This window comes from Festucalex cinctus, chromosome 21 (genome assembly GCF_051991245.1).
Source record: "Festucalex cinctus isolate MCC-2025b chromosome 21, RoL_Fcin_1.0, whole genome shotgun sequence".
Classification (NCBI taxonomy): domain Eukaryota; kingdom Metazoa; phylum Chordata; class Actinopteri; order Syngnathiformes; family Syngnathidae; genus Festucalex; species Festucalex cinctus.
This window is the reverse complement of record NC_135431.1, coordinates 3,848,441-3,873,236: the sequence shown is the minus strand read 5'-3', so window position 1 is coordinate 3,873,236 and position 24,796 is coordinate 3,848,441. Positions and strand designations below refer to the sequence as shown.

The 24,796-nt window shown below is 41.7% G+C and overlaps 1 protein-coding gene across 2 annotated transcripts; it reads right to left on the bottom strand.

Annotated features, from left to right (window-relative positions):
* Positions 1 to 1,232: 1,232 nt before the first annotated feature.
* On the bottom strand, positions 1,233 to 19,258 carry ylpm1 (YLP motif containing 1). Of its 2 annotated transcripts, XM_077510827.1 has the most exons (22): positions 18,390 to 19,258; positions 17,142 to 17,342; positions 16,838 to 17,026; positions 15,174 to 15,907; positions 12,120 to 15,062; positions 11,779 to 11,899; positions 11,591 to 11,702; positions 11,435 to 11,515; positions 11,181 to 11,355; positions 11,066 to 11,089; positions 10,806 to 10,991; positions 10,293 to 10,440; positions 10,152 to 10,214; positions 9,959 to 10,078; positions 9,573 to 9,749; positions 9,414 to 9,497; positions 9,263 to 9,346; positions 9,119 to 9,193; positions 3,730 to 3,781; positions 2,476 to 2,603; positions 2,001 to 2,184; positions 1,233 to 1,460 (listed from the first exon to the last, which is right to left on the bottom strand). In XM_077510827.1, exons 1-21 carry the CDS (start codon positions 18,945 to 18,947, stop codon positions 2,038 to 2,040), a joined length of 6,402 nt encoding a protein of 2,133 aa, XP_077366953.1. In that variant the 5' UTR covers positions 18,948 to 19,258; the 3' UTR covers positions 1,233 to 1,460; positions 2,001 to 2,037. The 2 variants fall into 2 exon arrangements, with proteins under 2 accessions (XP_077366953.1, XP_077366954.1); XM_077510828.1 differs by lacking the exon at positions 11,066 to 11,089.
* Positions 19,259 to 24,796: the final 5,538 nt, after the last annotated feature.

The window sequence follows — 24,796 nt, the reverse complement described above, 5'->3', positions numbered from 1 at the left end:
TATTTGAAGCTGTTCTGGTAGCTGCTTGAGGTCCACACGCTTTTCAATGACACCGTTGGGTTTCTTTAAAAATAGTCTGTGCGAAATTGCAGTTCATCTTGACAAGAAGCAAAAACGTTTGCAATTTTAAATGTTGCCAGATCAAAAGAGAAACAGGCTTTCCAACGCTATGAAATTTATTGGACGGGCTGGTTACAAGGTACAACAGCAAAAATCTAACAAAAAAACAAAATCGACAACAGTTATTCCGTCATACTCACCGCCCACGCGTCAATTCCACCAGTTTCTTCTTCAGTTCTCAACTGTTTTTGGTCTTGACAGACAATCCTTTGGCGAACTTCGGAACGAGACATTCCAATAAAAAGACTGATGCGTATCAAGACAGAAAAATTCCGAGAAGTTCCTCTGGCTTTTGGGGACGGAAATGTTTTCCTCCTCATAAAAAGTGAGTCTTGGTGAGGGGGCAGGGGGAGAGACTTCAGCTTTCCAACTCCCAAGTACAACTTCAATGTTCAAGCGTGAAGAAGACGGGCGTGCCCTAGAATAACACGCTACATTAAAGTCACCAATCATCATGACCTCATGTAAGAAAAAGAAGAAAATAAAATAGACACGTGCAAGAATTGGATATACCACCACAAGTCTAAGATGTCAAGACTTGGGACCACCATCAAATAGCCTTAATAACTCACCATTTAACTCATTCACTGCCAGCCCAGTAAAAATGGATCTTTGACGTCTGTAGCCGTCAATGGCAGTGAATGAAGCCGGTTTTTGCAATTTTACCAAACGGCAAATGAATGTGTACATTTGGTTGGAGTTATTTCTCCACAGTTTTTCCAACTGTCAAAAATGACCAGGTAAGAGTTTTCCCATCATTAGATTCAAAGAGGAAAAACAAAAATCTTTTTAACAGCATTTGAAACGTTGCGTGGCCTTAAGTTGATCAGGATTCTTCACATTGCTGTTCAAATAATTCATCCACAGGCGTACTTGAATAACAGCAGGATTTTTAGCTTGTGGATATCTCATGATAAACAAACAACATTCATACAGTATAAAATCAAGGAAAAATACTACAGGAGTTTAGACCTGAGAGTAAACGCTAAAATGAAGTAAATTGAGTAACAGTTATGTTAAAACATTAGCACTATTTACATTTTCTGGAATCAGTGATGAACTGTAGCTCAGTCCATAATTTGAAGCAAAAACAACTGATGTGACTCTGCAAATTGGCCATTTAAAGTGTGTCAACTTTTATTGTTTTCTTACAGTGGACATGGTTCAAGAAACAAACATTTTACAGATATAAAACATCAAGAACTCATCTTTGAATACACAACAACTATGAGAATGTTGACCTAAACCTAAAAGAAAAAAAAAAAAAATGTTGAGCTATCCTTGTTGAGGAAAAACAAAAGAACTTATCGAAGAGTCTTGTGTTTCACGGCCCAAACAACCTGCAAAACAAAAAACAGACAATTGGAGATTTTACCACAACAGTCCACGTCTTTGTGATGCTGAAACTATCACGAAGCAATTTGCTTAATTCATCTCGACAACCACAACGAAGTTCATTTAAAACATTTATGCTTTGAAGACAAATGGAAAAGATGTTAAAATTAGGAGCAGATGAATTTTCTTTACATTTTTTTTTAGGATGGTGAACCCTCACCTAGTCAACATTTTTTTTTTGCAACCTCTCCTCCATTATTGCCTCAAAGTTGTTGCCATTTACGTTTTAAGCAATTCAAGTATTACTTTATTGCCACAAGGTGGAATCTTGGTGTTAAGGTGATTTAATATTGTTGTACTGGCAACTATTTATATTTAGGCATGCTAGCTAATATTATTGATTAGCCTCACGTGACGACAGTTTGGCAGTGCTCGGTTTCTTATCCTACGGCGACAGTGGCAGCTGACTGTAACTACAGCGCCAGTCAGGAAATGAGTGCATGATGACTACATGGCATAAATTAGTAGGGAGACGTCATACATACCTTCAAGTAGAACAAACAAGGGCTTCAGGTGGAACTTTTAGAAATATTTTGTCCGGTTGAGCGCCTTCTGTGCAAGCCGGCCGCTATCGTCGGTGATTTTTTCCCAGTCCGTTTGGCCCACCACGAAGCCGATAGCGCGCTTGCGATCGGCGTCCTTTTGCTCTTCCAGATCGGCCCAGCGCACCTAAAATAACATTGAAATGAATACAAAAAATAAAGGATAAAAACAGTCAACCAGGGCTTGTCCAAGAAATGGATGAATTTTGATTTTAACATTACAACACAATGACTAGAACAAAAACATGGATCTACAGTCTATCATACATTAAAAAAAAAAAAAAAAAAAAAATTGTTTATTTGAGGTGAGGTATTTAATGGTACATTAGGATGCATCTATATTGGCGGAAATGTAATGAACTGGGAAGACTTGTGCCAATTAGTCCCAAATAAAAAGTGATGTTGACGTTTGATTTACCCTCTTCTTTCCCGGCTGGGACTTGCGGGTGGCGTAGTCGTCCGGCAGCTGAAGGTAGTCCTCCATGCCGGCCATGTGATCGCCGTCACGCTTCCTCTTGCTGCCGCTCCCCAAACCGTCCAGCTTGTCTGAAGAAACGGACCATTGCTATTCAGGTCACTACTGGCAAAATCGTCCCGGCATTTAATTGGTGATAAGTCAAGAGTTGTCGTTGAAATGTGTTTAACATTTGTGGGAAGCTAGAAATAAATCAGGTGCCCCAAAAGTCATTATGCACTTGCACTTTCCTGTTATTTTTCAGGTAACATCTGGACAGCTGCGAAGCCATCAGCATACAACTTGGCAGTTTACTCACCAATTGCACCAATAAAGTTTGCTTTGCAAAATTTTCCGAGCAATAGGCGAGCAATAGGCAAAGGCAAGCTTACAAAGAGTGCGAATAGCATCACGCCTGTCCCAATGAAACCTGACAAAAAAGTGCATCATGAATTGTTACACTCTCTCTCTCTCTCTATGTATATATATATATATATATATATATATATATATATATATATATATATATATATATATATATATATATATATATATATATATATATATATATATAAATATATATATATATATACTAGGGATGTAACGATATCCAAACATCACGATACAATATCACGATATGAAGGTCACGATACGTTAATTATCACGATATTGTGGTGAGGTTGGCGATACAAAAAAAAGTCACAATATTGCAAACAACCTACAATCTCAAATAGCACTTAATATTGAAGCACTTACTCATGCGTGCACAGATTGAGTTCCTCCACATATTGACTCGGTTCACATCGTATTACATGCCCCTTCATTTGACCATTAGCATGGATTTGAAATATATAAGGGCCAAAACATGCCTTGTGAAAATTAAACCACTAAAAAAAACTAGCCACCAGAGGGTGCTAGAAGTGCATAAACGGAAATCAATCCGACTTTGTGACTTGAACAGATGCGCTGCTTTTAATATTGTGACGTGATGACGACGATATATTGTGACAGTTTTAATATCACGATATTGCCAGCATCGTTACATCTCTAATATATACACTTTTTTTTCTTTTTCTTTTTTTGTTTTGTGGTTGGGTCTAGAACACATCCCCTGCTAAAAAAAAAAATGGGTGTTTCACTGTACTACAACATCACAATCAGCTCAAGAGTGGAATACAACTCGTTCGTGTACACGTGAGGGAATGCGGGTCAACCTACCGAGTTTTGCTTCCGATGTGTCCATCTCCCATTTGCTTTTCGGAATGTAGCCCTAGATTATGTAAAGAGACACTGCAGAAGTTAAACATCTTGGAAATACGAGGCAGACAGGAGAAAGAAAGAAAAGGGTTAGCTGGGACAAAAAAAAAAGATTGATGGGGTCAAGTCAAATGGAAAGTTGAAATTATCAAAGCAAATTGAAGACTGGAGTGCAAACAATATATATATATATATATATATATATATATATATATATATATATATATATATATATATATATATATATATATATAAAAGATAATTTGGTGCATTTTGACACACTAGCACAGACAAATCAATGCTAATGTCAAATACCAAATGAACAGTCTTGTTTTTACATGAATATTTTTGTCGACTGGTTTGATGTGATTCATTCAAGACTATTTTACAAGTATAGCTGCTTTAGGCAGCAAACACAAAAACATACAAATCACTAACTAGTTATTATTCACAGTTGTAAAACAGTACAAGTAAATTTGAATGGCAAGTGTTCTGGTTTCCACCAAATTTGGTTCTGGTACAAGCAAGGAATAGTGCAGACTTAAAAACAAAACAAAAACAAAACACGTTGGCAACATCTGTGGAGAAAAAGAGTGTCAAACACTGATAATGTTTCTGAGGAGGATTAGGCAGATGTTCACCACAAAAAGTGTGTGACTCAAATCTGTGCAAGAGTGTCGTTGTGAAATAACACAACGGCCAAAATCAAATGCTCTTTACAACTGCCACAGAAAATGCACATTTCTTATTGGTTGAAGATCCTGCGAGAACCAATAAGATGCTCTTCATTAGGGCTGAACGATAATGGAAAATAATCTAATTGTGATTTTTTTTTATTTTGCCCAAAAATTGCGATATCATATGTAATTAATTATAATAAACAATATCAGATCTATTATAGATCTTAAGATAAAGCCAAATGAAGCCTTAATATCAGTTTTTTTTTACTACTATAACTACAGTTAGTTACAATTTATTTCAACATACCCAACTTTTCATGTTGCATGAAGCATGACATGTAAACACTGCACTTTTTAAACACTGCATTTATCAATAAATACATTCAATATACAAATGAAAAAAAAAGCAATCACCAGTAAACTCACACGTGCTATAATGTGTAGGCAAAGTAAAATTATACCTGCTTATAAGACATAACATTTTCCGATTAGATTTTAAAAACCACTAGCATCCTGAAGCAATCCGTGTGGGTGTTTCGCGCGTTGGGTAGTTTCCCATGGTCTGGACGGGCCGTGAAGGCAACACAGACTCTTGTTTTGGTAAGTTAAAGCGCGTTCGGAGCTGTTGTTTTAGCAGAGTATGTTTTTTTGCTGGGTGTTGTACAAAGCAATATGATACCTGACTCAGGTAAAGCATGTGATCACTCATTACTTCTGCACAAATGTGAACAACATGGCATGTTGCATTTAAATTGTTAAATAGTTATTTGAATACCGCTAATAGGTTTCAATATGTACAAATAAATGACACTTGAGAAGAATAACCTGTGGTATTCCACAGGGCTCTGTATTGGGGCCTAAGATATTTATACATTTTTTTAAAATATTTGCACCATTTCAAATATCAAAATTTTCAATATCCGCTGCTGATCCAAATTTATTTTGCTCAGAGGATAACACGAATCAGCTAATAAAAAGTGTATCAAGGGAATTGATCATATTAAAAATTGTTTGATTGCAATAAGTTATCAAATGAAAAAAAAATATTTATGGTGTTTGGTGGTATGCATCTCAACTGACAAAACTACATTTAAATGGTATTGAAATTGAATGAGTTATTGAAACTTTTTGGGAGCCACATATAGAATAAATTAAATGTAAATGAGCTAAATCAGTGGCTGCTAGTTATAAAATAAAGAGCTTCCTAAATAAGAAAGTTATTCATATTATTGTACGCTTCTCTTGTGTTACCTTACATGTCATTATTATGCTGAAGATAAAAAATAAAATGTAAAAGAATTCAGGCTTAATGTGCCACTGATAAAATGTAAAACATTTAGGAATTATCATGTAGGACTCAATGATTTTGTTTTGTTGTCATTCAGTCCGATTGATGGGCCTGTGTAGGATAGGCAATAATGAGCCCGGTGCTTCAGCTTCTTCCCTTTTCCGTTAATTGATTTGTTTGAAAGGTTTTTTTGTTTTCTCTTTTCTGTGTCACATATGGAGAATAAATAAACCATTCATTCATAACTACAAATGAAGCTTTTCAGATACATGACATGGAATGCAAAGAATAAATACGTTCCCTCCATTTTCCCACAAGGAACATTTTGGAGAACGAAAAAACAAAAACAGGGAAAACATTGTCTTCATCAATCTGGAGACAAGATATGCGCAAGTACATTTCAGTAGTTTGCTTTTTTTTCTCTATAGGATTTGCTAATATACTTAAAAAGGTGGTGCCAGTATTTGTCATCGATACAAATCGCCTTATTACTGCAAACAATTGCAATGATACAGAAGACAGACATTAACACAGCAGTCAAGTTTGTGTAAGGTTGAACGGCCTTAAAAAGATATTGGATTTTAAAAGTCACTTTTTAGTCATCTATGTTCAAATTGTCTGCATAACCTGACAGTAGAATATGTATTATTAAAACTATCTTTTGAAAAATCACTCCTCTGGTTAATATTTTTTAATCATTCTTCTCAGACTTCATTTATAATTCTAAACTTGTCACACTGACAAAACTGTCCAACCAGAAATTGTAGAGGCAGAAGGTGTGACCGAATAATATGGCAATTATTTATGTATTCATTTTTGTGCATGCCACATACACGCACTGTCATGCACAGCACACAGGTCCGTTGCACTGATCGTTTTCTTGGGTGGATTATTATGAATGCTGGTAAGCAACAAAATGGAAAATGAAAGAATTGGGCAGCCCTCAGGACAAGTGAAGGATTAATAATACATAATGCACCACTGGATCATCAGATAAGTTCATCACCTCTCTATTTTTCATTGATTATACATTAGCAAAAACAAACAAACATCAAACTGGTTAGGGCTGTGCAATTAATCGAAATTCAATTACAATTTCAATTAATACACTCCACAATTTAAAAAAATAAAATCAGCACAATCGTAGAAAATGAGAAAAGATTAACACTCATTTTTGAGTTGTTTAAATTTATACATTTGCACCTTTTTTTCTCATTCTAAAATAATAATAAATTCTGTTTTGCGAGTTTCCAACAGAAATATGCCACACTACCAACATAGCAGTCTTGGCTAGAACATCTGCTTGTACACACTGCACATTGTACCTACAGCTAACATGTACATTTATGAGGGGCGGTGCTTTGGTCAGGGGTGCAAGAGTGGGGCGGGAGGTTTGTGAAGTGAGGCCACGTTCAAATCGCGCTAGCAGCATGAACATACAAGTTGGAAGATTTACAAGCATGTCGTAAACACGAGGCTTATATGCACTGTTACATGTTACAACGTAAAAATCCATTTGTTATCTATATTATTCGCTGTGGAAAGTTTATTTCATGTGAAATAACCTTTGGTAGTTTCAGCCATTAGACGTACAGTGTTGCACATCGTCTAATGCGACAAACCTGACAGTTACAAATAACTGACGACAACGATGCATTTTTAGTCAACTAGCTGCATTCACCAGCATATCGTCAATGTAAACAGTGCTTGTCAACAGGCTGCAGAAGCCACTATGGGGAAAATATATTTTTTTGAGGGAAAAAATAAAAAAATTAAATATACATAATACAATATACATTTAGCGGTTAATTTGCCCAGACTTGTATTGAACTTCACTATTGGACTTTAGCACTGTCAAAACACTATGAAAACTTCGTTGGAGACTGTTAATATTTAATAGCCATTACGTTCATTTTCACATTTTTATATTACAGTTAATGTCTCTCTTTTGTTAAGAAAATTATGTAAACAGTAGTTTGCAGATTTCGTAAAAAGGAAGGTGCAAGGAAGACTTTTTAGAATGGATGGCATATTTTGAAAATATACAATCTCGTGCTTACTACAAGTAAAATGGTTTAGCCTCAGCAAAGGTCTTCAAACTATATGTTCAACACATTGTTTGGTTGAAACATACATGTAGAAGAAAGTATGTGAAAGTCTGACAAAAAGTTGTAGAACAGTTTTAAAGGTGCATCACTATTTGCTAGGCTACAGTTTCTGCCAAAATTACTTGAACGTAAAATACTTCGGTCCAGGAATATATGACAGAGTGACAAGCAAATAAATAGATTACATAACAAAAATTGTCTTTCAATTTAAATGGTTGGCTTCATTGATTTGTTTCAATTGCTTTTATAGCTCTAAGTCCTGGATGGCTTCAATAAAAACATTTCCACCTGAAATGAATAGAAAAACTAAACTACGAGAAGAACAGCAAAAAAATATCAAAATGACAAACGTGGACAAAATTGTTGGTATCCTCCTCTCAATGAAAGAAAAGTCAACAATGGTCACAGAAATAACTCGAAACTGACCTAAGTAATGAATATGGAAAATTAACCAACACAATACGTACAACAACCGATAAGTACGGTATATATATGCATACCGTATTTTTCAGACTATAAGTCACCCTTCTTTTATTTTCATAGCTTAGCTGATCCTCTGACTTAAATCCCAGTTTTTTATTGTACCTTTTGGTGCTGTAAATGGCAAAACCTTTTGGAGGTGAATGTCCCATGCTAAACACAAGTGAGCTTGCTGGAGACATGATCCCTTTGTTTGTGCTGTGAAAAGCAAACTAATGACATATGACACACATTGGTTGCCATGATTACTTCTACTTCTTCTTCCAATGATTTGGGTGCGAGTCCGAGGTGTACTGTTGTTGGTCTCGGTTTTTTTGTAAAATACAATCCCAACAAAAATGTAATTTATAGTCCAGTGTGTTGTGTTTTTCTCTTCTTCATGATTCATAATTTGACTGGTGGAACATTACTTCAGAGTGACTTATAGTCTTAAAAAAAAACAAAAAAAACAGTAGACCTTGACGCACATATATGCTCCTTCGTGTTACGTGGGGAAAATAAAAATTAAATTACTGCAGGGTCCGACATGAAGCCGTTCAGTGGTGGCCCAGTGGGGCCAACATGAGTTACATTATATTTGTGAGATGACAACTTTCTGTGATTATGTCATATTTAGCATCTTTACACTGTTTGATATGGGACTTTTTTTGGGAGCACATGAGTTAAGCACAGTGTTATTGTCCTCAAGTTATTCGGTGACCATTGTGGGGTTTTCTTTCATTCACGGAGGGGTGCCAGTAATATTTTCCATGTGCGCATCAACTATGACAATGCAACAGTGCTTCGTGTCCTACCAGATCACCCTCTTCTTCTTCTTCTCTCTTGGCTTCCTTGGGCACCTCCTCAGGATTGAAGTCTTCCATTTCCACCTAGTAACGGAACCATTTTAGTTGAGGGTCCAAATAATGAAGCAAGGTAGTCTTAATTAAAGAACTCACCTCCTCTATAGCAGCATCCTGAAGCAGGGCTCGCACATCCAAGCGGACCATGTGACGAGGCGTTGACTCCCAGTTGTTGGACATCTACATTAGGGGAAAGCGGTCAGCAACTGGCCTCCAAAACTGCACTTGAATATTTTCTCATTCTGACCTTCATTATATCCTTAAGTGTGCGCGCGTGGGCGTTTCTCTTTGCACAAGTGTGAGTGTCAGCAGTGATTTCAGCGATGTAGACCTTGACGCAACAGAAGCAATATCAAGAGTTAAAGATTGGGAGGAGACTTATTTTTGCCCTCATAAATAAACGTACCTCAAAACCTTTGGTTTTGGCAGCGCTCCAGAACTGATCAAAATGGTTGACCCTGTTATTAATGGTGTCCAATATGATGAAAGGGAAAAAGCCATCATCCAGCGTCTTCTTGAAGGTCTTCAGCATGCTGCTACGGTAGGTGTCCTCCAAGTGCGGCTCGTACTCGTACTCTAGAACCTGGAGAACATGCTATTGTTTGAGTCTTTCCAATTTTCATTCTTGTGCATTTCGATAAATTTGAATATTGCGTAATACTTTCACTTTATTTCAATCAGTGGTAGCATATTTTTGCAGGAGGAATCAGTTCCTATCCTGGACCGAAAAAAACATTTGTACCATAACCAAATTTAGATACAAGTCTTATTTATTTTTTAAGTGATCCTCACCTTTCTTTTGACCCTTTTGCCCGTGTCAGGGTCTTTCTCGATCTTCTCAACCTCTGTCATGAAATAATCATCTAAAACCAGAACTCTTGGTGGGGCGCCACCACATTCCACCTCTTTATCCTGAAGGTTGACATAGAATCAAGAGTGTTTACTAGTCGTTATGAAAAACAAAAACAAACGTGATGCTACTCACCCGTATGAGCTTTGCAACGTGGCTCTTTCCGCTCCCCGGTAGCCCTCTCATGATGATGACAATCTGTCATGACAATGGCTTCAAATTGAGCACTAAAAAGAAAGAAATTTAGCCCGAGACGCAGCCGCAATAAATAAATACCCTCTCGGGCCGCGACAGCCTTCCGGGGGTTTTGAGAATATCGTCCACGTTCTTGATCTCGGGCTTCTTCTCCACAGGCGGCACTGGCTGTGGTGGGGGCGCGAGTGGCGGTGCTGAGGGGGGCCCTCGCTCCTCTGGGTAATTTCTTCTGTCTGAAAGACAGTATTTTGATGGATTGTCAGAATTATCCTGATTAACAGGTTGGCTTTCACTTGTAGTTTGCCAAGGGGTAGCACACAATGAAAACAGCGCCCCCGTGCAAGCCTGCCCATATTTGGAAGTGCTTGTGTAGAAGCCAACCGGAAAGTAAGAGAGACCGTTTTCCTGCTGGCTGGTCTGGTGTATTGCTGTTAGACCTCTGAAATCACTCCGTCAGCCTCTCCCCTATGGCTCTGCCTTATGCCATCGCCGTGACGTTGCTCTCGAATTGAACATTTACCAATTTGCTTCCGTCCTCGTAGCACATACATGCTGTGGCGATGCTAAGTGCAGTGTGAAAAGGCCATTCTAAACTTGCCAAAAGGTGAAGAAGCATGGCCGTAGCGTTCGGGCCCGCCACGATCATTTCCAGCCCGCTCATAGGGAGGCCTGTCGTAGCCGCCGGGCCTTCCGAAAGGATCACCCCGATCGCGGCTGCCGCTTCGGTCCCTCTCTCGAAGGTCGCACTCCCTTTCCCGGTAGGTTGGGCGATGAGGGGGCCTAAGTCGATGGAAAAGGCAAACGTCTCATCCGATCATTTTTATCAAAAATGACACACATCGGTGATGAAGTACCTTTCGTCAACCATCAATAGCGAGCTTGGATTTAAAACAAAAAAAATAATTACGTGGATGCAGACGTTAAAAACTGAAAAAGCTTGGATTACAGCATCTGAGGAGTAGGCGCTACCTATCATCTCGCTCTCTTGGAGGATATCGTTCCCTTGCAAAACGATCTCTTTCATATTCTGGTGGTGGTTTTTCTCTGTAGAATTCTCTCTCTCTACTGTACTCCCGGCGGTCCTGGTAAGGGTCTGGTCGTCTGTCATAAAAGGGATCCCTGCTGTAGTGATCTCGGAGAGGCTCTGGGACCACAACACAACAAATAGTCAATGCAGGAAAAAAAAAAAAATTCTGCCATACTTATTCAAATGCTCAACTCACCTTTTTCATAGCCCCTGTCTGGGTCCGGCCTCAACACAATCCTCTCACCATAAGCAATCCTCTCCACAGTAGTACCAGGTTCTAAAACGTTGAATGATTCTGTCACAAACCACATAACCCTTAAAGATTAAATGTGCTCCGGTTTCCGCCACATACCATGTCCATGTCCATATTCCACAGTCTTTGGAGCAACTGCAGGCACGGACGCGGCAGGATTTGTTTCCCAAGACTGCGTTTTAGCCATCTGGTCAGATGCGGTGGTCATGCCCTGGGACACACAATTTGAGAGTTACGAGGGGCAGTCATGACATGAGAGATTTATTAGCTATGAAATCAATGACTACCTTTAGTGCATTTCTGACTTCCAGTGGGATCTCCAAACCCAGGAGCCCAGCAGGGAGGTCGGGTAAAGTGTTAGCAATTGTATGCTGAGATGCACAATCAGTCTTCACCTCCTGCAATTCCCTATTAGCCAAAGTGAACAAAGGTCAAGAAACATTACAGCTATGTGGCACTAGAGCTATGTCAGACGGAACTAGTGCCGTCACTACTGAATCTTTTTTTAAACTGATTATCCTATCAATTATTCCAACGAATAATCGAGTAATCAAAGCAGAAAATTTAAACCAACCTACTTTTAAAGTCTACTTATCCCAATTGTTTCCCATCCCTAGATGGAACCTACCTCATTCGTTTTAACTCCTGGGCAGCCTTCAAGATTATTTCATGTTGCTGCTGAGAAAGTGCGACCAAATTCGCTCCCTGCTGGTCGGTGGAACTCTCTGGCAGGTTTTCGCCAGGTTCATTTTGGAGTGGAGGTCTATCCAAAGGAGGTTCATCACGATAGGGGGGGAAAATTCTCTCTGTTGGTGGGTCAAATCTTGAAGGCCGATCCCATTCTGAAGGATTTGCCACATCTTCCCGCCGGGGTGGTGGCTCCTCCATGTAATCGCGTTCTCTGATCTCGCCTCTTCTATGGTCATACTCATCGAAGGGACGCGGGGGACCTCGCTCTCTTTCCTCAAGCCACCGCTCATCCCGGTAGTGGTCTGGGGGTGGTGGTGGAGGATAATCCCTGTCTGGTGGAGAATGCTCCCTGTCCCATTCTGGGTGAAAGAACCTGCCCTCATGTGAAGGGTCATCAAAAGGAGGCGGCCTCCGGGTATAGTCATCTACTCTATGGCCATAGTCCTCAGAAAATCCATAGCCGTATTCTTCTTCCTGTTCGCGTGGTACGCCTGGCCGCATCTCGCCTCTTGCCATTCCCCGACCCATAGGTCGTCTTCTCATTTCGCCGCCTCTTTCGATGATCTCGTGTGGCATTGGAGGACATCTGCCATACGGTGGTTGCCAATCGTGTTCACGCTCCATCTCTTCGTGATAAAACGGTTCCTCTTCAGGACCCATTACTTCGTGAGGTGGTGGCCACCTGCCTCTTCCTGCTCCTGGGTGCATCATGTTATGAGGATCATCACCTTGGTACATGTAATGTTCTGACTCATCCATGCCCATATCACCAGAGTCCATACCATAACCGAATGACTCTTCATCCACTGGCCCATGCGCTAAGTGCGGCGGGGGTCCTCTCCCACGCATGAAATCAGGATGGCCGCGCGGTGGACGACCCCGGTCAGGCGGAAATGGAGGTCTCATCCCTCTCATTGGAGGCCGTCCATCTCCCCAACAAGGTTCCTCTTCCTCATAGTACTCAGCTGGCTCAGTTTCTTCCCATTCACTGTCCATAGGTTCCCCTCCTTCCATGGGAGGCCCACCCCTCCCCGTGGGTGGACCTCCTCTACCTATGGGCGGACCTCCTCTACCCATGGGCGGACCTCCCCTACCCATGGGCGGACCTCCCCTACCCATGGGCGGACCTCCCATACCCATGGGCGGACCTCCCATACCCATGGGCGGACCTCCCCTACCCATGGGCGGACCTCCCCTACCCATGGGCGGACCTCCCCTACCCATGGGAGGACCTTCCCTACCCATGGGAGGACCTCCCCTCCCCATGAACGGACCTCCCCTGCCCATGGGCGGTCCTCCTCTGCCCATGGGCGGTCCTCCTCTGCCCATGGGTGGACCTCCTGTATCAATATCAGGTCCTTCACTACCCATAGGCAGCCCCCCTCGGCCCATTGGCGGCCCCCCTCGGCCCATCGGCGGTCCCCCTCGGCCCATCGGCGGTCCCCCTCGGCCCATCGGCGGTCCCCCTCGGCCCATCGGTGGCCCTCCTCGGCCCATCGGCGGTCCGCCTCGGCCCATTGGCGGTCCCCCTTGGCCCATTGGTGGCCCTCCTCGGTCCAATGGCGGTCCCGCGCCCCCCATGTGTGGTCCTCCTCTTCCCATGGGTGGTTCTCCTAAACCTGGTGGGGCACCTCCACGGGTCATAGGTGGATGTCCTCTCATCATTGGCCCACCTCTACCCATAGGAGGTCCATGCATTGGTTCTTCGTAATACTCTTCCTCGAAGTGATGGTCTTCTGGCATCCAAATTTCTTCACCTTGTTCCTCAGACACCTCACCACTAAACTCCTCATATGGAGGCTCCTGCCACTCACCCTGCCAGTCCTCCTGCTCTTGCTCTTCATAAATTTCTTCCACAGGAGGCATAAATTCATGAGGCATTTCGCCCGATTCCCCCAAAGCTGGTCCTGTGTTTTGTCCCCTGAAGTCACCGCATCCCCTCTGCACTTGTCCTCGTCCTATACCTTGCACAGGACCCATGGGTTGACCTCGTCCTCTACTCGGGGGAGGACCTACAGGTTCCGGTCTTGGCTGGAGTTGTGCAGGTGGTTGTTTCTCCTGTTGGTCTTGGGAGGCTTGTGAAAAAACTGAAGGAGGGGTGCTGTTTTTCGATGGGCCATTTGGTTTAGGGTAATCCTGTGAATGGGCTTGTTGTGGTTCCTTGGTGGTAGCAGCAGGCTGGACTGGATTACTGTCAACTTGTTTGGGTGAGTTGCAAATGTCCATAGAATCATCTTCCTCTTCCCCTATGCTTGGAATTTTGGTTTGGGGTATTGGTTCACTGGGAACAAAAAATCCAACACTTTCAATCGAGTCATCCGTCATATCTTTGACAGCAGTCGAATTACTAGATTTAGCTTGACTCTTTTGTTCATCAACTGGAGGCACTTCAGCTGATTTTAATGATGAATCCACACTGGCAGGTTGTTTGGGGTCTTGTGTGGGTTTAGGTGGAAGTCCTTCCTGTTTTTGTGGAGTCAATTTTGTGGCCAATGGTGGGACGGAAGGTGATGGACCTTCGATGGGAGGTAGTGGGTCAGTGTGTCTTGGGGGCTGGTCAAATCTAGACTTCTTGGTGAATGGGGGCGGTTGCGGTTGGTCAAATCTGGGCGGACCGTCAAAGCGCTGGGGGGGCTGGTCAAATCTGGGAGGCACATCAAAACGTGAACCAGGTTGGTTAAAAGGAGGCGGAGCATCAAAGCGTTGGTGGGGTTGATCAAACCGAGCCAACCCATCAAATCGCGTCCCAGGTTGGTTAAACCTAGGTGGACCGTCAAAGCACTGCTGAGGTGGCGGGAATGGAGGGGGATGCTCAAAACGCTGATCAAATCTTGGGGGTCCGTCAAACGGCATTGGCTGGTTAAATCTGGGGGTGTTTGCTCTAAAGAAGAGTAAGAGAAACATATTTCAATGATAATTTAGTTATCATAAACATTAAAATGGATGTTTGAATTCTGTTTGTGCCTGATCACAAATAGATATGAATACTGACCTTGTACCCCCGATGTTGTAGTTTGGTGGCGGAACATTGACAGGGCATGTGGGTCTGATTCCAGGGGGGACACTTCCTGTGGGTGGGGGTCCAGCAGTTGGAGTGTGCGGAGAAATCGGTGGAGGACCGGGTGGTGGACCAGGCGGTGGACCTTGGGACGTGGGACCGGCAGCAACCGCTGGTGGTGGTGGCTGATTCATTGGTGGCTGAGTCACTGGTGGTGGTGGTTGATTCATTGGTGGCTGAGTCACCGGCGGTGGTGGTTGATTCATTGGTGGCTGAGTCACCGGCGGTGGTGGTTGATTCATTGGTGGCTGAGTCACCGGCGGTGGTGGTTGATTCATTGGTGGCTGAGTCACCGGCGGTGGTGGTTGATTCATTGGTGGCTGAGTTACTGGTGGTGGCGGATGAGTCATTGGCGGCGGCGGCATTTGCATGTCTTGACCGGGATAAGCGCCATATTGCCCCATAGCTACATTGTTATATTGCATTGCAGCGTACGGCACCATCGCAGAGAGGGTGGTGATGGTCTCCTGAAGGTGGGTATTGGTGGCATTCATCTGATCCTGCCACTGCTTCCACTGGTTCTCGTAGTCGTGCAGCTGGTCCTTATGCGGGTACGTTTGGAACTGCTCAAACCAGAGCCGAAAGGTAAGCTCCCACTCTTGGAAAAGCGGGGTGAACTGCTGCTTTTGCATTTGGTAATGCCTCAGCTGCATCTCGGCTGACATAGACTGCAAAGAAAACAGGCCTGATTTGCAACGATCCCAAATAGTGGCCATTACATCGCGCGTCTTATACTAAGGTCCGAAATAGTGTGTTCACCCAACAGATTGCATCGATGTTGGCAACGGGACTGAATAGTAGGGCTGGGAATCTTTGACTGTCTCACGATTCGATTCGATTGTGATTTTTGGGTCTTCGATTCGGTTGGGAATCAATTTTCGATTTGATTCAAACGATTTTCGATTCAAAATTATTTGATTGACCAATGATTTCTGCTTCAATTTACAGATATGAAAAAAATTGTCATGAGCTACTCCTGTCTGCTTTGCAAGACAAAATGGGAAATGGAGACATTGAAGTGTCTTTTTGTTTTTGTTTAAACATTTCTTAATTTGTATTGTAAGTGCCTTTTTCCACAAAAACAGCATGTGGGCTACAACTGCCTTTTCCCCTTCTTCTTTTCTCATTTAAATAAAATCGATTTTTAGGTATAAAAATATAGATTCTGAATCTTAAAAAAATAAGAATCTCGATTCTTTTATGAATCGATTTTTTGGCACACCCCTACTGAATAGAGCTGCAAACTAAACAGTGGATATTAGAAAACTGCATCAGAAACACCTCAGAAATAGAGCCAATTCTCCTGGGATGGCTTAGTCGTTCTCCAACTGTAAGGACTCCCACATGGGAATTGTCGGCGAGGAGCACTGCAGTGCAGCTCGTTATCTCCGTAATGGTTTTACGCACAAAACATCCTGACAGTTTATATGTCATATTTAAACAAGGATTAATCATTACATTGTCATTGTCTACTGTAGCCGATATAGCATGAATCTTCCTTGTGACTGGCTACAAGTCCCTTAGATTTTAAGGACATATTACCCCACAAAAGACAACGGCGAAACACAGAAAGGTTGGCATTGTCTTTTTCCACCTACCTGTAGGTTAGCAGGTTGCTGAATGAGTGGCTGATACTTTTCGAGTATCTGCTGAAGCTTCTCATGCTGCTGCATTAGAGCTTGATAATGTAAGCTGACTCTCTGCTGCTGAACCTGTTGCCACTGAGCCGCGGCGGCCTGTAGTTGTTTGAGTCGGGCTGTCTCCTCCGGGTCTTGCTTGTTGTCAGGCTGAAAAACAGGAACACGGCAAGATTGAAGCTCGGCGTTGCCATTAGGACAATGTAAGTGTTCAAGTCAAACAGAACTGGAAAAAGTGCCACACAAGCATTGTCAGGAAGTTCACCTCAGGAGGCGGAGGCGGTGCGGGCTGCTCCTCTTTTGGTGGGGGTGGAGGTGGTGCACCATTGGGAGGCTCGGACGGAGGAGGAGGCTGCGTTGCCTGGTCGTTGGGGGGCTCTGCATTATTTTGTTTCTGCTTGGCTTTCTCTTGCCTCAGCTTCTGCAGATTCTCAAGGTGCTGCTTGTACCAAAGTTGCTGCTGATCCTGTGAGGGAAAACAAAAACACAATGACACAGCTCGTATAAAAGTGATTATTTTTCAAAGCAGCATCCTTTTTCAAAATCAGGGATCTACCCTAACTTTTACACTGGTGCGAGTAAGAGTTTTAGTTGGTCGCACAGTACAGGATTTGGTCGCACCATTTTTTGTGGAGATACAGCATGACCACATAATTTCAGGAATATTTATTATTCTAGCCAATTAAAAACATTTCTTTTGGCGGTTTCCATTCAGGCTGCATGAGATTGGAAAAACACGCGATATGCGATATGGTTGTTGAATATTACAATATCAACATTATTGAGATATTTTCATGTACAGACAGAAATAACATTTCTTATTGGGGCTCCACGATATTGGAAATAATGTGATATGCGATATAGTTGCTGAACAGCGATATCGATATTGCGATATTTAACATGTACCTAAAGAAATTACATTTTTATGATCTAATGAAATTACATTTTTTTTTTCATGCAGAAAAATAAGCAAACTCAATATATTCTATTTCTTAGCTAATTAATTATAATTACATCTCAATAATGTTCAACTATTGGATGGCTGTGCACATTTTAGTTAACGGCTGACTGGTCAAATTCAGATAAAAGCATAAAATTCCATATGAAACTTATTGCGTGTCTTTGCGATATGCATATTGCATGGGCCAAAATCACGATAGATATTTTTTCAATATATTGTGCAGCCCTAATTTTTATTATCCAATTAACTATTTTTTTCCATGTGGCAAAATAAGCAGGCAAGGATTCTTACTTAATTGTAATTACCCCCTAGATAACGTTCAACTATTGGATGGTGAGGCACATCAAAGGTTGCGGGTGGCTTGTCAAATTCAGACAAACGCATACAATTCCATATGGATGGATTTTACTCGCACAGAATTCAATTTATACTTGTAGTTCTCGCGTGATTCACGGCAAAATACCGCTCGGTGACGGTTTGCCGTGACTGTGAAATACTATTGCTCATTCTGTTCAATGCTATAGTACAAACAATGCGACAGAGATTCCCTACCTGCAAACTGGAGCCGTCCTTTTCTTTACCGACTGCGTCCTTTGCTTTCGCATCGTTCGCTTTGGGAGCGGCGTTGGCGTCTTGAGGCTTCGCTGTTTGGGGTTCAGGCGGAGGAGGAGCCGGCTGGGGCTCAATCTTGTGCGTCTGCGGAGGAAGAGGAGGCTGCGAGTGGTCCGGTTGATTCGCAACGGAGTCTCCCTTTATGTGAGCGTGCATGCGATCCAAATGGGCCGCTTCAGTCGACTGCCACGCCGGCGCAGAGTATCCACCCGGTGGTCCGCCACCGCCACCGCCACCGCCGCCGCCGTAGACTGGCGGCGCGCTGCCGTGGTGGAGCACGTTCTGAAGCTGCTTCTGGTGCAGCATCTGGAGCTGCTGCATCTGCTGGCGGTGCTGCTCCTGTAGGCTCGAGAACATGGAGCCGCTCGACGAGGCCTGCAAACTGCCGAAACTAGTCGGCGGCGGCCCCGCGTGGCCTCCGGCCGGCAATTTTCGCGGACCGGGCCCCCCGTAGTTTTGCGGCGGGGGCGCACCGTAGTTCCCCCAGGAAGGGTACATTGTTCCGAAAAAGAGGCGCGCGGGCCACTGCCTTTGTACTCACGTTCAGCGGTAGCCTCAATGCTCACGATGCTAACGCTCGCTAGCTAGCTCTCGCCAAAACGTGAGCTGCTACATCTTATTACACAAACGAACAGCGTCTCGTTAGGCAAAATGACTCCTTGCGACAGTATCGCGTTAAATTATCACTTGGAAGAAAAAAAAGGTGTACTTTTATCTTTAGAATTATTTTTACATCAGTCGGTTGGAGTAGCTGTGAATGTGGCGGCGGCCAAGTTGACCAGAAGTGACGTCACATATTTGGGAGGACGACTTCCGGTAATCGTTAACACTCGCAGACGATGCACAAGTCATAACGAGACAATTTTTCTATAATTCCATTCACTTTTAAATGTGAATATATGAGATTAGTGGTGAGCGTATGTACTATTAATTATTTGGTCAACGAAAATCAAAGACAGACAACATACGAGTACGGTGCTGCAAATGGAACAAAATAAGACAAAAAAAAAAAACCCGAAAATACAACAAATGTAATGTATCAGATCGAACTACACAAGCGTGCTTTGAGGTTAAATAACCTTTTTGTTATGGCCAACCTTAAGAAAGGAAGCAGATGATTTTGACCACTTGAGGGCGTCATTTACAAGTACAGTACAGTACAGTACATTTCTACATGGCTTGTCTCTATATGGACTGATTAATAAAGCTGAGTTGACTTGCGTCTATAATTATGCAGCGTTTTACCTCAATAAATATATACCAGTATTTACATTTTCATATGATCACTCCTACAATATTTCAAGAAAATCACAATGTCCCATCAACCACCATCTATTATTAGAACAGGCCCTTGGGCTTGACCACAAGAGGGCGCCAAAACTACATTATTCGCAGTTTTTTTTTTTTAAACATTTTATATACATGTATACATTGATTAAAAAAAAAATATATACATGTATATATTTTTAAACATTTTATATACATGTACCGTATACATTAAAAAAAAACATTTATGTACATGTATACATTTTTTTAAACATTTTACATACATGTATACATTTTTTAAAACATTTTATATACATGTATATTTTTTAAACGTTTTATATACATGCATAGATTTTTTAAACATGTTATATACATGTATACATTTCTTTTTACACATGTATACATTTAAACAAAAAAAAACTATATACATGTAGACATTTTTTTTAACATACATGTATACATTAAAAAAAAACGTTTTTTTTTTTTAAACAAAAATTTGACAAAAAGTACAATCATGCAGACGAAGTAAAAGAAGTGGAATAGTTAATCAATGAAATGGGATGAATAACTCATTGTTCGACTGTTTGACCCCACAAAACCACTTCAGGACCTGCTGGAGAACATTTGGAGGTAAAATAAGACCACCGACTTTAGCTTGTCCTTGAGGTCCGATACACAGCGGAGTATTTTTTTTTTCTTCTAACTTTAGATCACCAGTAAATGTGTATTCATTTTTGGGAGAAAAAAAAAAAAAATGTTAAGGCGGATTAATCAAGGCCACCCCGTTTAATGTCCCCCGTTAATTAGTTTGTCAGCAGTGTTTTAATATCGCCTAATGACTTCATATTTCACCGGTGACATGAAAGGGGTGTTAAAAGACGGCCTATTCACGATTGGGGCTTCTTTGGCTTAAGTAAGACGCCCTCGGTGAATAAGACAAGGTCACCGAGGGCCGGCCGGCCGGCCTCGAGGGAGTCGTGATACGTTATCGGCGGCTTTGGAGGAAATCCCTTTGAGGGGAGCTGGAAAACAGCATGACGGGCACAATGTGATACGCTGGAGCAATACGCTCATGCGCTGATCATATACAGCCGCAGGACAGAATATGCTGGAAGGAACGCGTTGCAAGACGGAACCGACATGAAAAGCTGACAGTGACGAGGAGGAGATCGAAAATCAAACGCCAGAGAAGCAGTCTGGAATCTTCAGAACAAGAAATAAGACTAAAAAAATCATGATCATGAATAGATGTACTACGATTAATCGATTAACTACTCTGTCAAATTGGTGCCGCCACTATCTAATATTTTTAGAATGCATTAACAAACAAAAAAAAAACGCCTTTATGGTCAGTTTTTATTACAAAAAAAAAAAAAAAAAGACTTAATATACATGGTCGCTTAAAAAAACAAAACCAAAAAAACACAAACAAAACAAAAACTTACTATACGTGGTCGCTTTTTATTAACAAAAAAAAATGCCTTACTATATGGTTGCTTAAAAAAAAAGTCTTACTATAATTCATTTGTATGTGAACTTGAAATAAGTTAAATGTAATTAGAGCTGTCAAAATTTATTGACAACTATTTTCATAATCGAGTAATCATTTCATCAATTCAATTAGTCGATTAATCAATTGAATAATCAAGAGATGAATCAATTCTAAAAATATTTGATAGTGACAGCACTAAATGAGATTCATTGATTACTGAAATTATTAATTGCAGTGCTAACAATATTAATAGTAGGGATGTAATATCTAAACATCACAATACGATATCACGATATGAAGGTCACGATGCGATAATTATCACGATATTGTGGGGGGTGTTGGCGATATTTAAATTTTAAACATAGAAGGCCAAAACATCCCTCATGAAAATTAAATTGCACTAATAAACTAGCCACTAGAGGGTGCTAGAACTGCACAAATGGAAATCAACCTGACTTTTTTTTTTAACAGATGTGTTCCTTTTAAATATTGTGAACATGACGACGACGATATTGTGGCCGTTTGAATATCACGATATCACAATATTGCCGTTATCGTTACATTACTAATTAATAGGCCCACCTTTGAGTCCCTAATAAACTCATTTTCAGCCCCTCAGATTTAAAAAAAAATAAAAAAATTTTAGGATTTAGACCAAATCATCTTACATTTGTAAAATAAACTTTAACAAGGGCGTAACAAAACTTTCCACACCCCTAATATTTTCCAAGGTATTGAAAGTGAACCTTCATCCCGCCCCCTGCAATGTCGATCAGCACTTTTGGGAACGCTTTCCAAGCAAGAACAAAGAAATGAGAAATGGTAAAGCCCCGGCTCACCGTATTGAGGACACTGCATTTTCTCTGTGATGAAAATCCAATGTTAAACAAAATGCTCAATGGAGGCTAATGGATCCCCAACAAGTCCACGCGCGCCTTCCAAAATGCTTTGTTTGGCAAATCAATTTTCCCATAACCCGGTGAGGAGAAAAGTGATGCGGATTGATCGGCACCTCGCCCCCCCCAGTCTCACTTGACTTTGGTCCCACAATATTATGTGATGGCCGGATAGATTCATTGCGATGACACTTTCAAGTCCCATCGTCGGCGGGGCATCCGCGACCTTCATCGTCCGAGGTCGGGGCGGACGCGGGCATCAACCTGCTGCCAGTTAAAGACTCAAAACGGAATCACGCCGTTTGGAGCAGAGGTGACGGCGGCCTGATAAGATAGAGCGCGTGAGAGAAAGGGCATCGCTCTAAAGTGCGGCGTCAGCGTGTTTTACGCTCTTGCAAATACACAAATCACGCGGCAGCAAATGTCCCGCACACACATCCTACTTCGACATCACATCAAGCAGCAAACAAACTGCAGCACAATCTAAGAGGTGGAAAATAATTTCTTTTTGACGAAACCTGTTATAAATCCAAGACCTTAACTGGATACTTCAGACCCGCCAGAATGGTGCAGTTGTCAGGTGGCCAGAGGAAGAACCAAAGGAAGGAAAGATGAAGCAAAGTGAGATCCAATATCAATCAAAATATTCCATCTACTTGTTTTTTTTTTCCTTTACGAAACCTGTTATAAATCCAAAACTGGATACTTCCCACCAGAAGTAGTTAGGTTACCAGAGGAAGGACCAAAGGAAGGAAAGATGAAGCAAAGTAAGATCCAATATCAACCAAAATATTCAATTTACCTGTTTTTTTTTCTTCTTTTTTTTACGAAACCTGTTATAAATCCAAGACCTTAACTGGATACTTCAGACCCGCCAGAATGGTGCAGTTGTCAGGTGGCCAGAGGAAGAACCAAAGGAAGGAAAGATGAAGCAAAGTGAGATCCAATATCAATCAAAATATTCCATTTACTTGTTTTTTTTTTCCTTTACGAAACCTGTTATAAATCCAAAACTGGATACTTCCCACCAGAAGTAGTTAGGTTACCAGAGGAAGGACCAAAGGAAGGAAAGATGAAGCAAAGTAAGATCCAATATCAACCAAAATGTTCAATTTACCTGTTTTTTTTTCTTCTTTTTTTACGAAACCTGTTATAAATCCAAGACCCCTTCACCTTAACCGGACACTTCAGAGTCCCGCCCGAATCCTGAAGTTGTCAGGTGACCAGAGGAAGGACCAAAGGAAGGAAAGATGAAGCAAAGTGAGATCCAACGCCAACCAAAATATTCCTTTTACCTTTCTATGTTTATCAACAGACTTGTCTTTGCCATGGCTGCCAACCTTCTGTGGAAGCATCACACAAAAAGCCAAAGAAAAAGTGAAACACACTTGTGGAAGAAGCAGAGTTACGGTATTTCTTTTTCAATTTTGTTTTTTAATTTTAGTCAGCTTTAATTAGCTTTCAATTAGTTTTTTTTTTTTTAAATTACTTTTAGTATTCTTGAAAGTGCCTCATTTTAGTTTTGAGTTTTTTAAAATTTGTTTCTTGTTTTAGTTTTTTAATTTTGTGTTTGTGTACAGGATTAAAAAACAAACAAATATTGTGTCACACAATTCTATATTAAAAAAAAATATATATCCAGAATTAATGTGATAACATTAAAAGCCCATTTCGCCACTTTGCCGTCGACTGAAAGTGACATCACGGCTCACCTGTTTTCTGGGTTTGGTCATGTGACGCTAGCAAAGAGAACTATGATTGGTCATTATTTCCTGAGCACACGTCATGTCATCTTCAGTCGACAGAAAGTGGCAAAATGTGGTTTTAAATGTATTAATTGTTATTGTACGTAAAAAAAAACAATGCAGTTATCACATGAATTATATGCTTAAGGAGTCAAGTATTACTTGAAAAGACGCAGGTAAACGTCTCCCCATCTACCTGCCGGGCATGCCCAGTCGGCCCTTTGAAAGTCTAATTGAATGAGTGGAGGATGGTCAGATTGATTAATCGTCCTAATTTGTACAAATTAGCTCGTCTCCTGCAACGCTAACAAACCCAAAGAAGAATGCGCAGCGCGATGATGACGAAACTGGCAATCAAGATTTGCCTGCTAATTGAATGTCTGCTTTTATTAATGACGAGCTTTGTAAAAAAAAAAAAAAAAAAAGACCTTGAGCGCGGACGAAAGGAATATGAATTGATGACTCAAAGGAGGGAGTCTGACCGCACCTCCAAATCCCGAGCTGACCCTGAAGGCAACGCTGGTTGGTAGAAAAAAATCAACCTGACACGTTCCAACTTGCCCGCCGACGTCGTATTGGCAGGCGTCAACGGGAGACTTGATCAAATGCTGCCGCGCCGGTCAGAGGCCGTCGGTGGGTGAAGAGATCCTCGCGGGCCGGATCTATCGGCTCTATTTACACTCTTGAAACTGCCCTATTGATCTTGGCCCGGGCCACGGAGGTTTGCCATCAAGCTGGGGGGGGGACGTCGGATGAGGGAGGACGATAAGGACAACAAAAGCAGCAGTAGCGGGCGGCTTCCCCCTCCGCTGGTCACGTACTCGACCTCCACATGCTGGCGTTCAAGATATTTTTTAATAACAAATTCCCCCCCCTACCTCGCTTGTCTGTTTCTCTCTGTGACACGCGTGCACTCGCAGCAGACAACGAGGCGCTCTAAAGCTAAAC

Coding starts and splice junctions, on each gene's coding strand:
- ylpm1 (XM_077510827.1), bottom strand. CDS start 18,947: ATGTACCCTTCCTGGGGGAACTACGGTGCGCCCCCGCCGCAAAACTAC. Junction 11,703..11,778: donor AAGTCAGAAATGCACTAAAG/GTAGTCATTGAT, acceptor TGTGTGTCCCAG/GGCATGACCACCGCATCTGA. Junction 10,215..10,292: donor GGCTGTCGCGGCCCGAGAGG/GTATTTATTTAT, acceptor TTGTCATGACAG/ATTGTCATCATCATGAGAGG.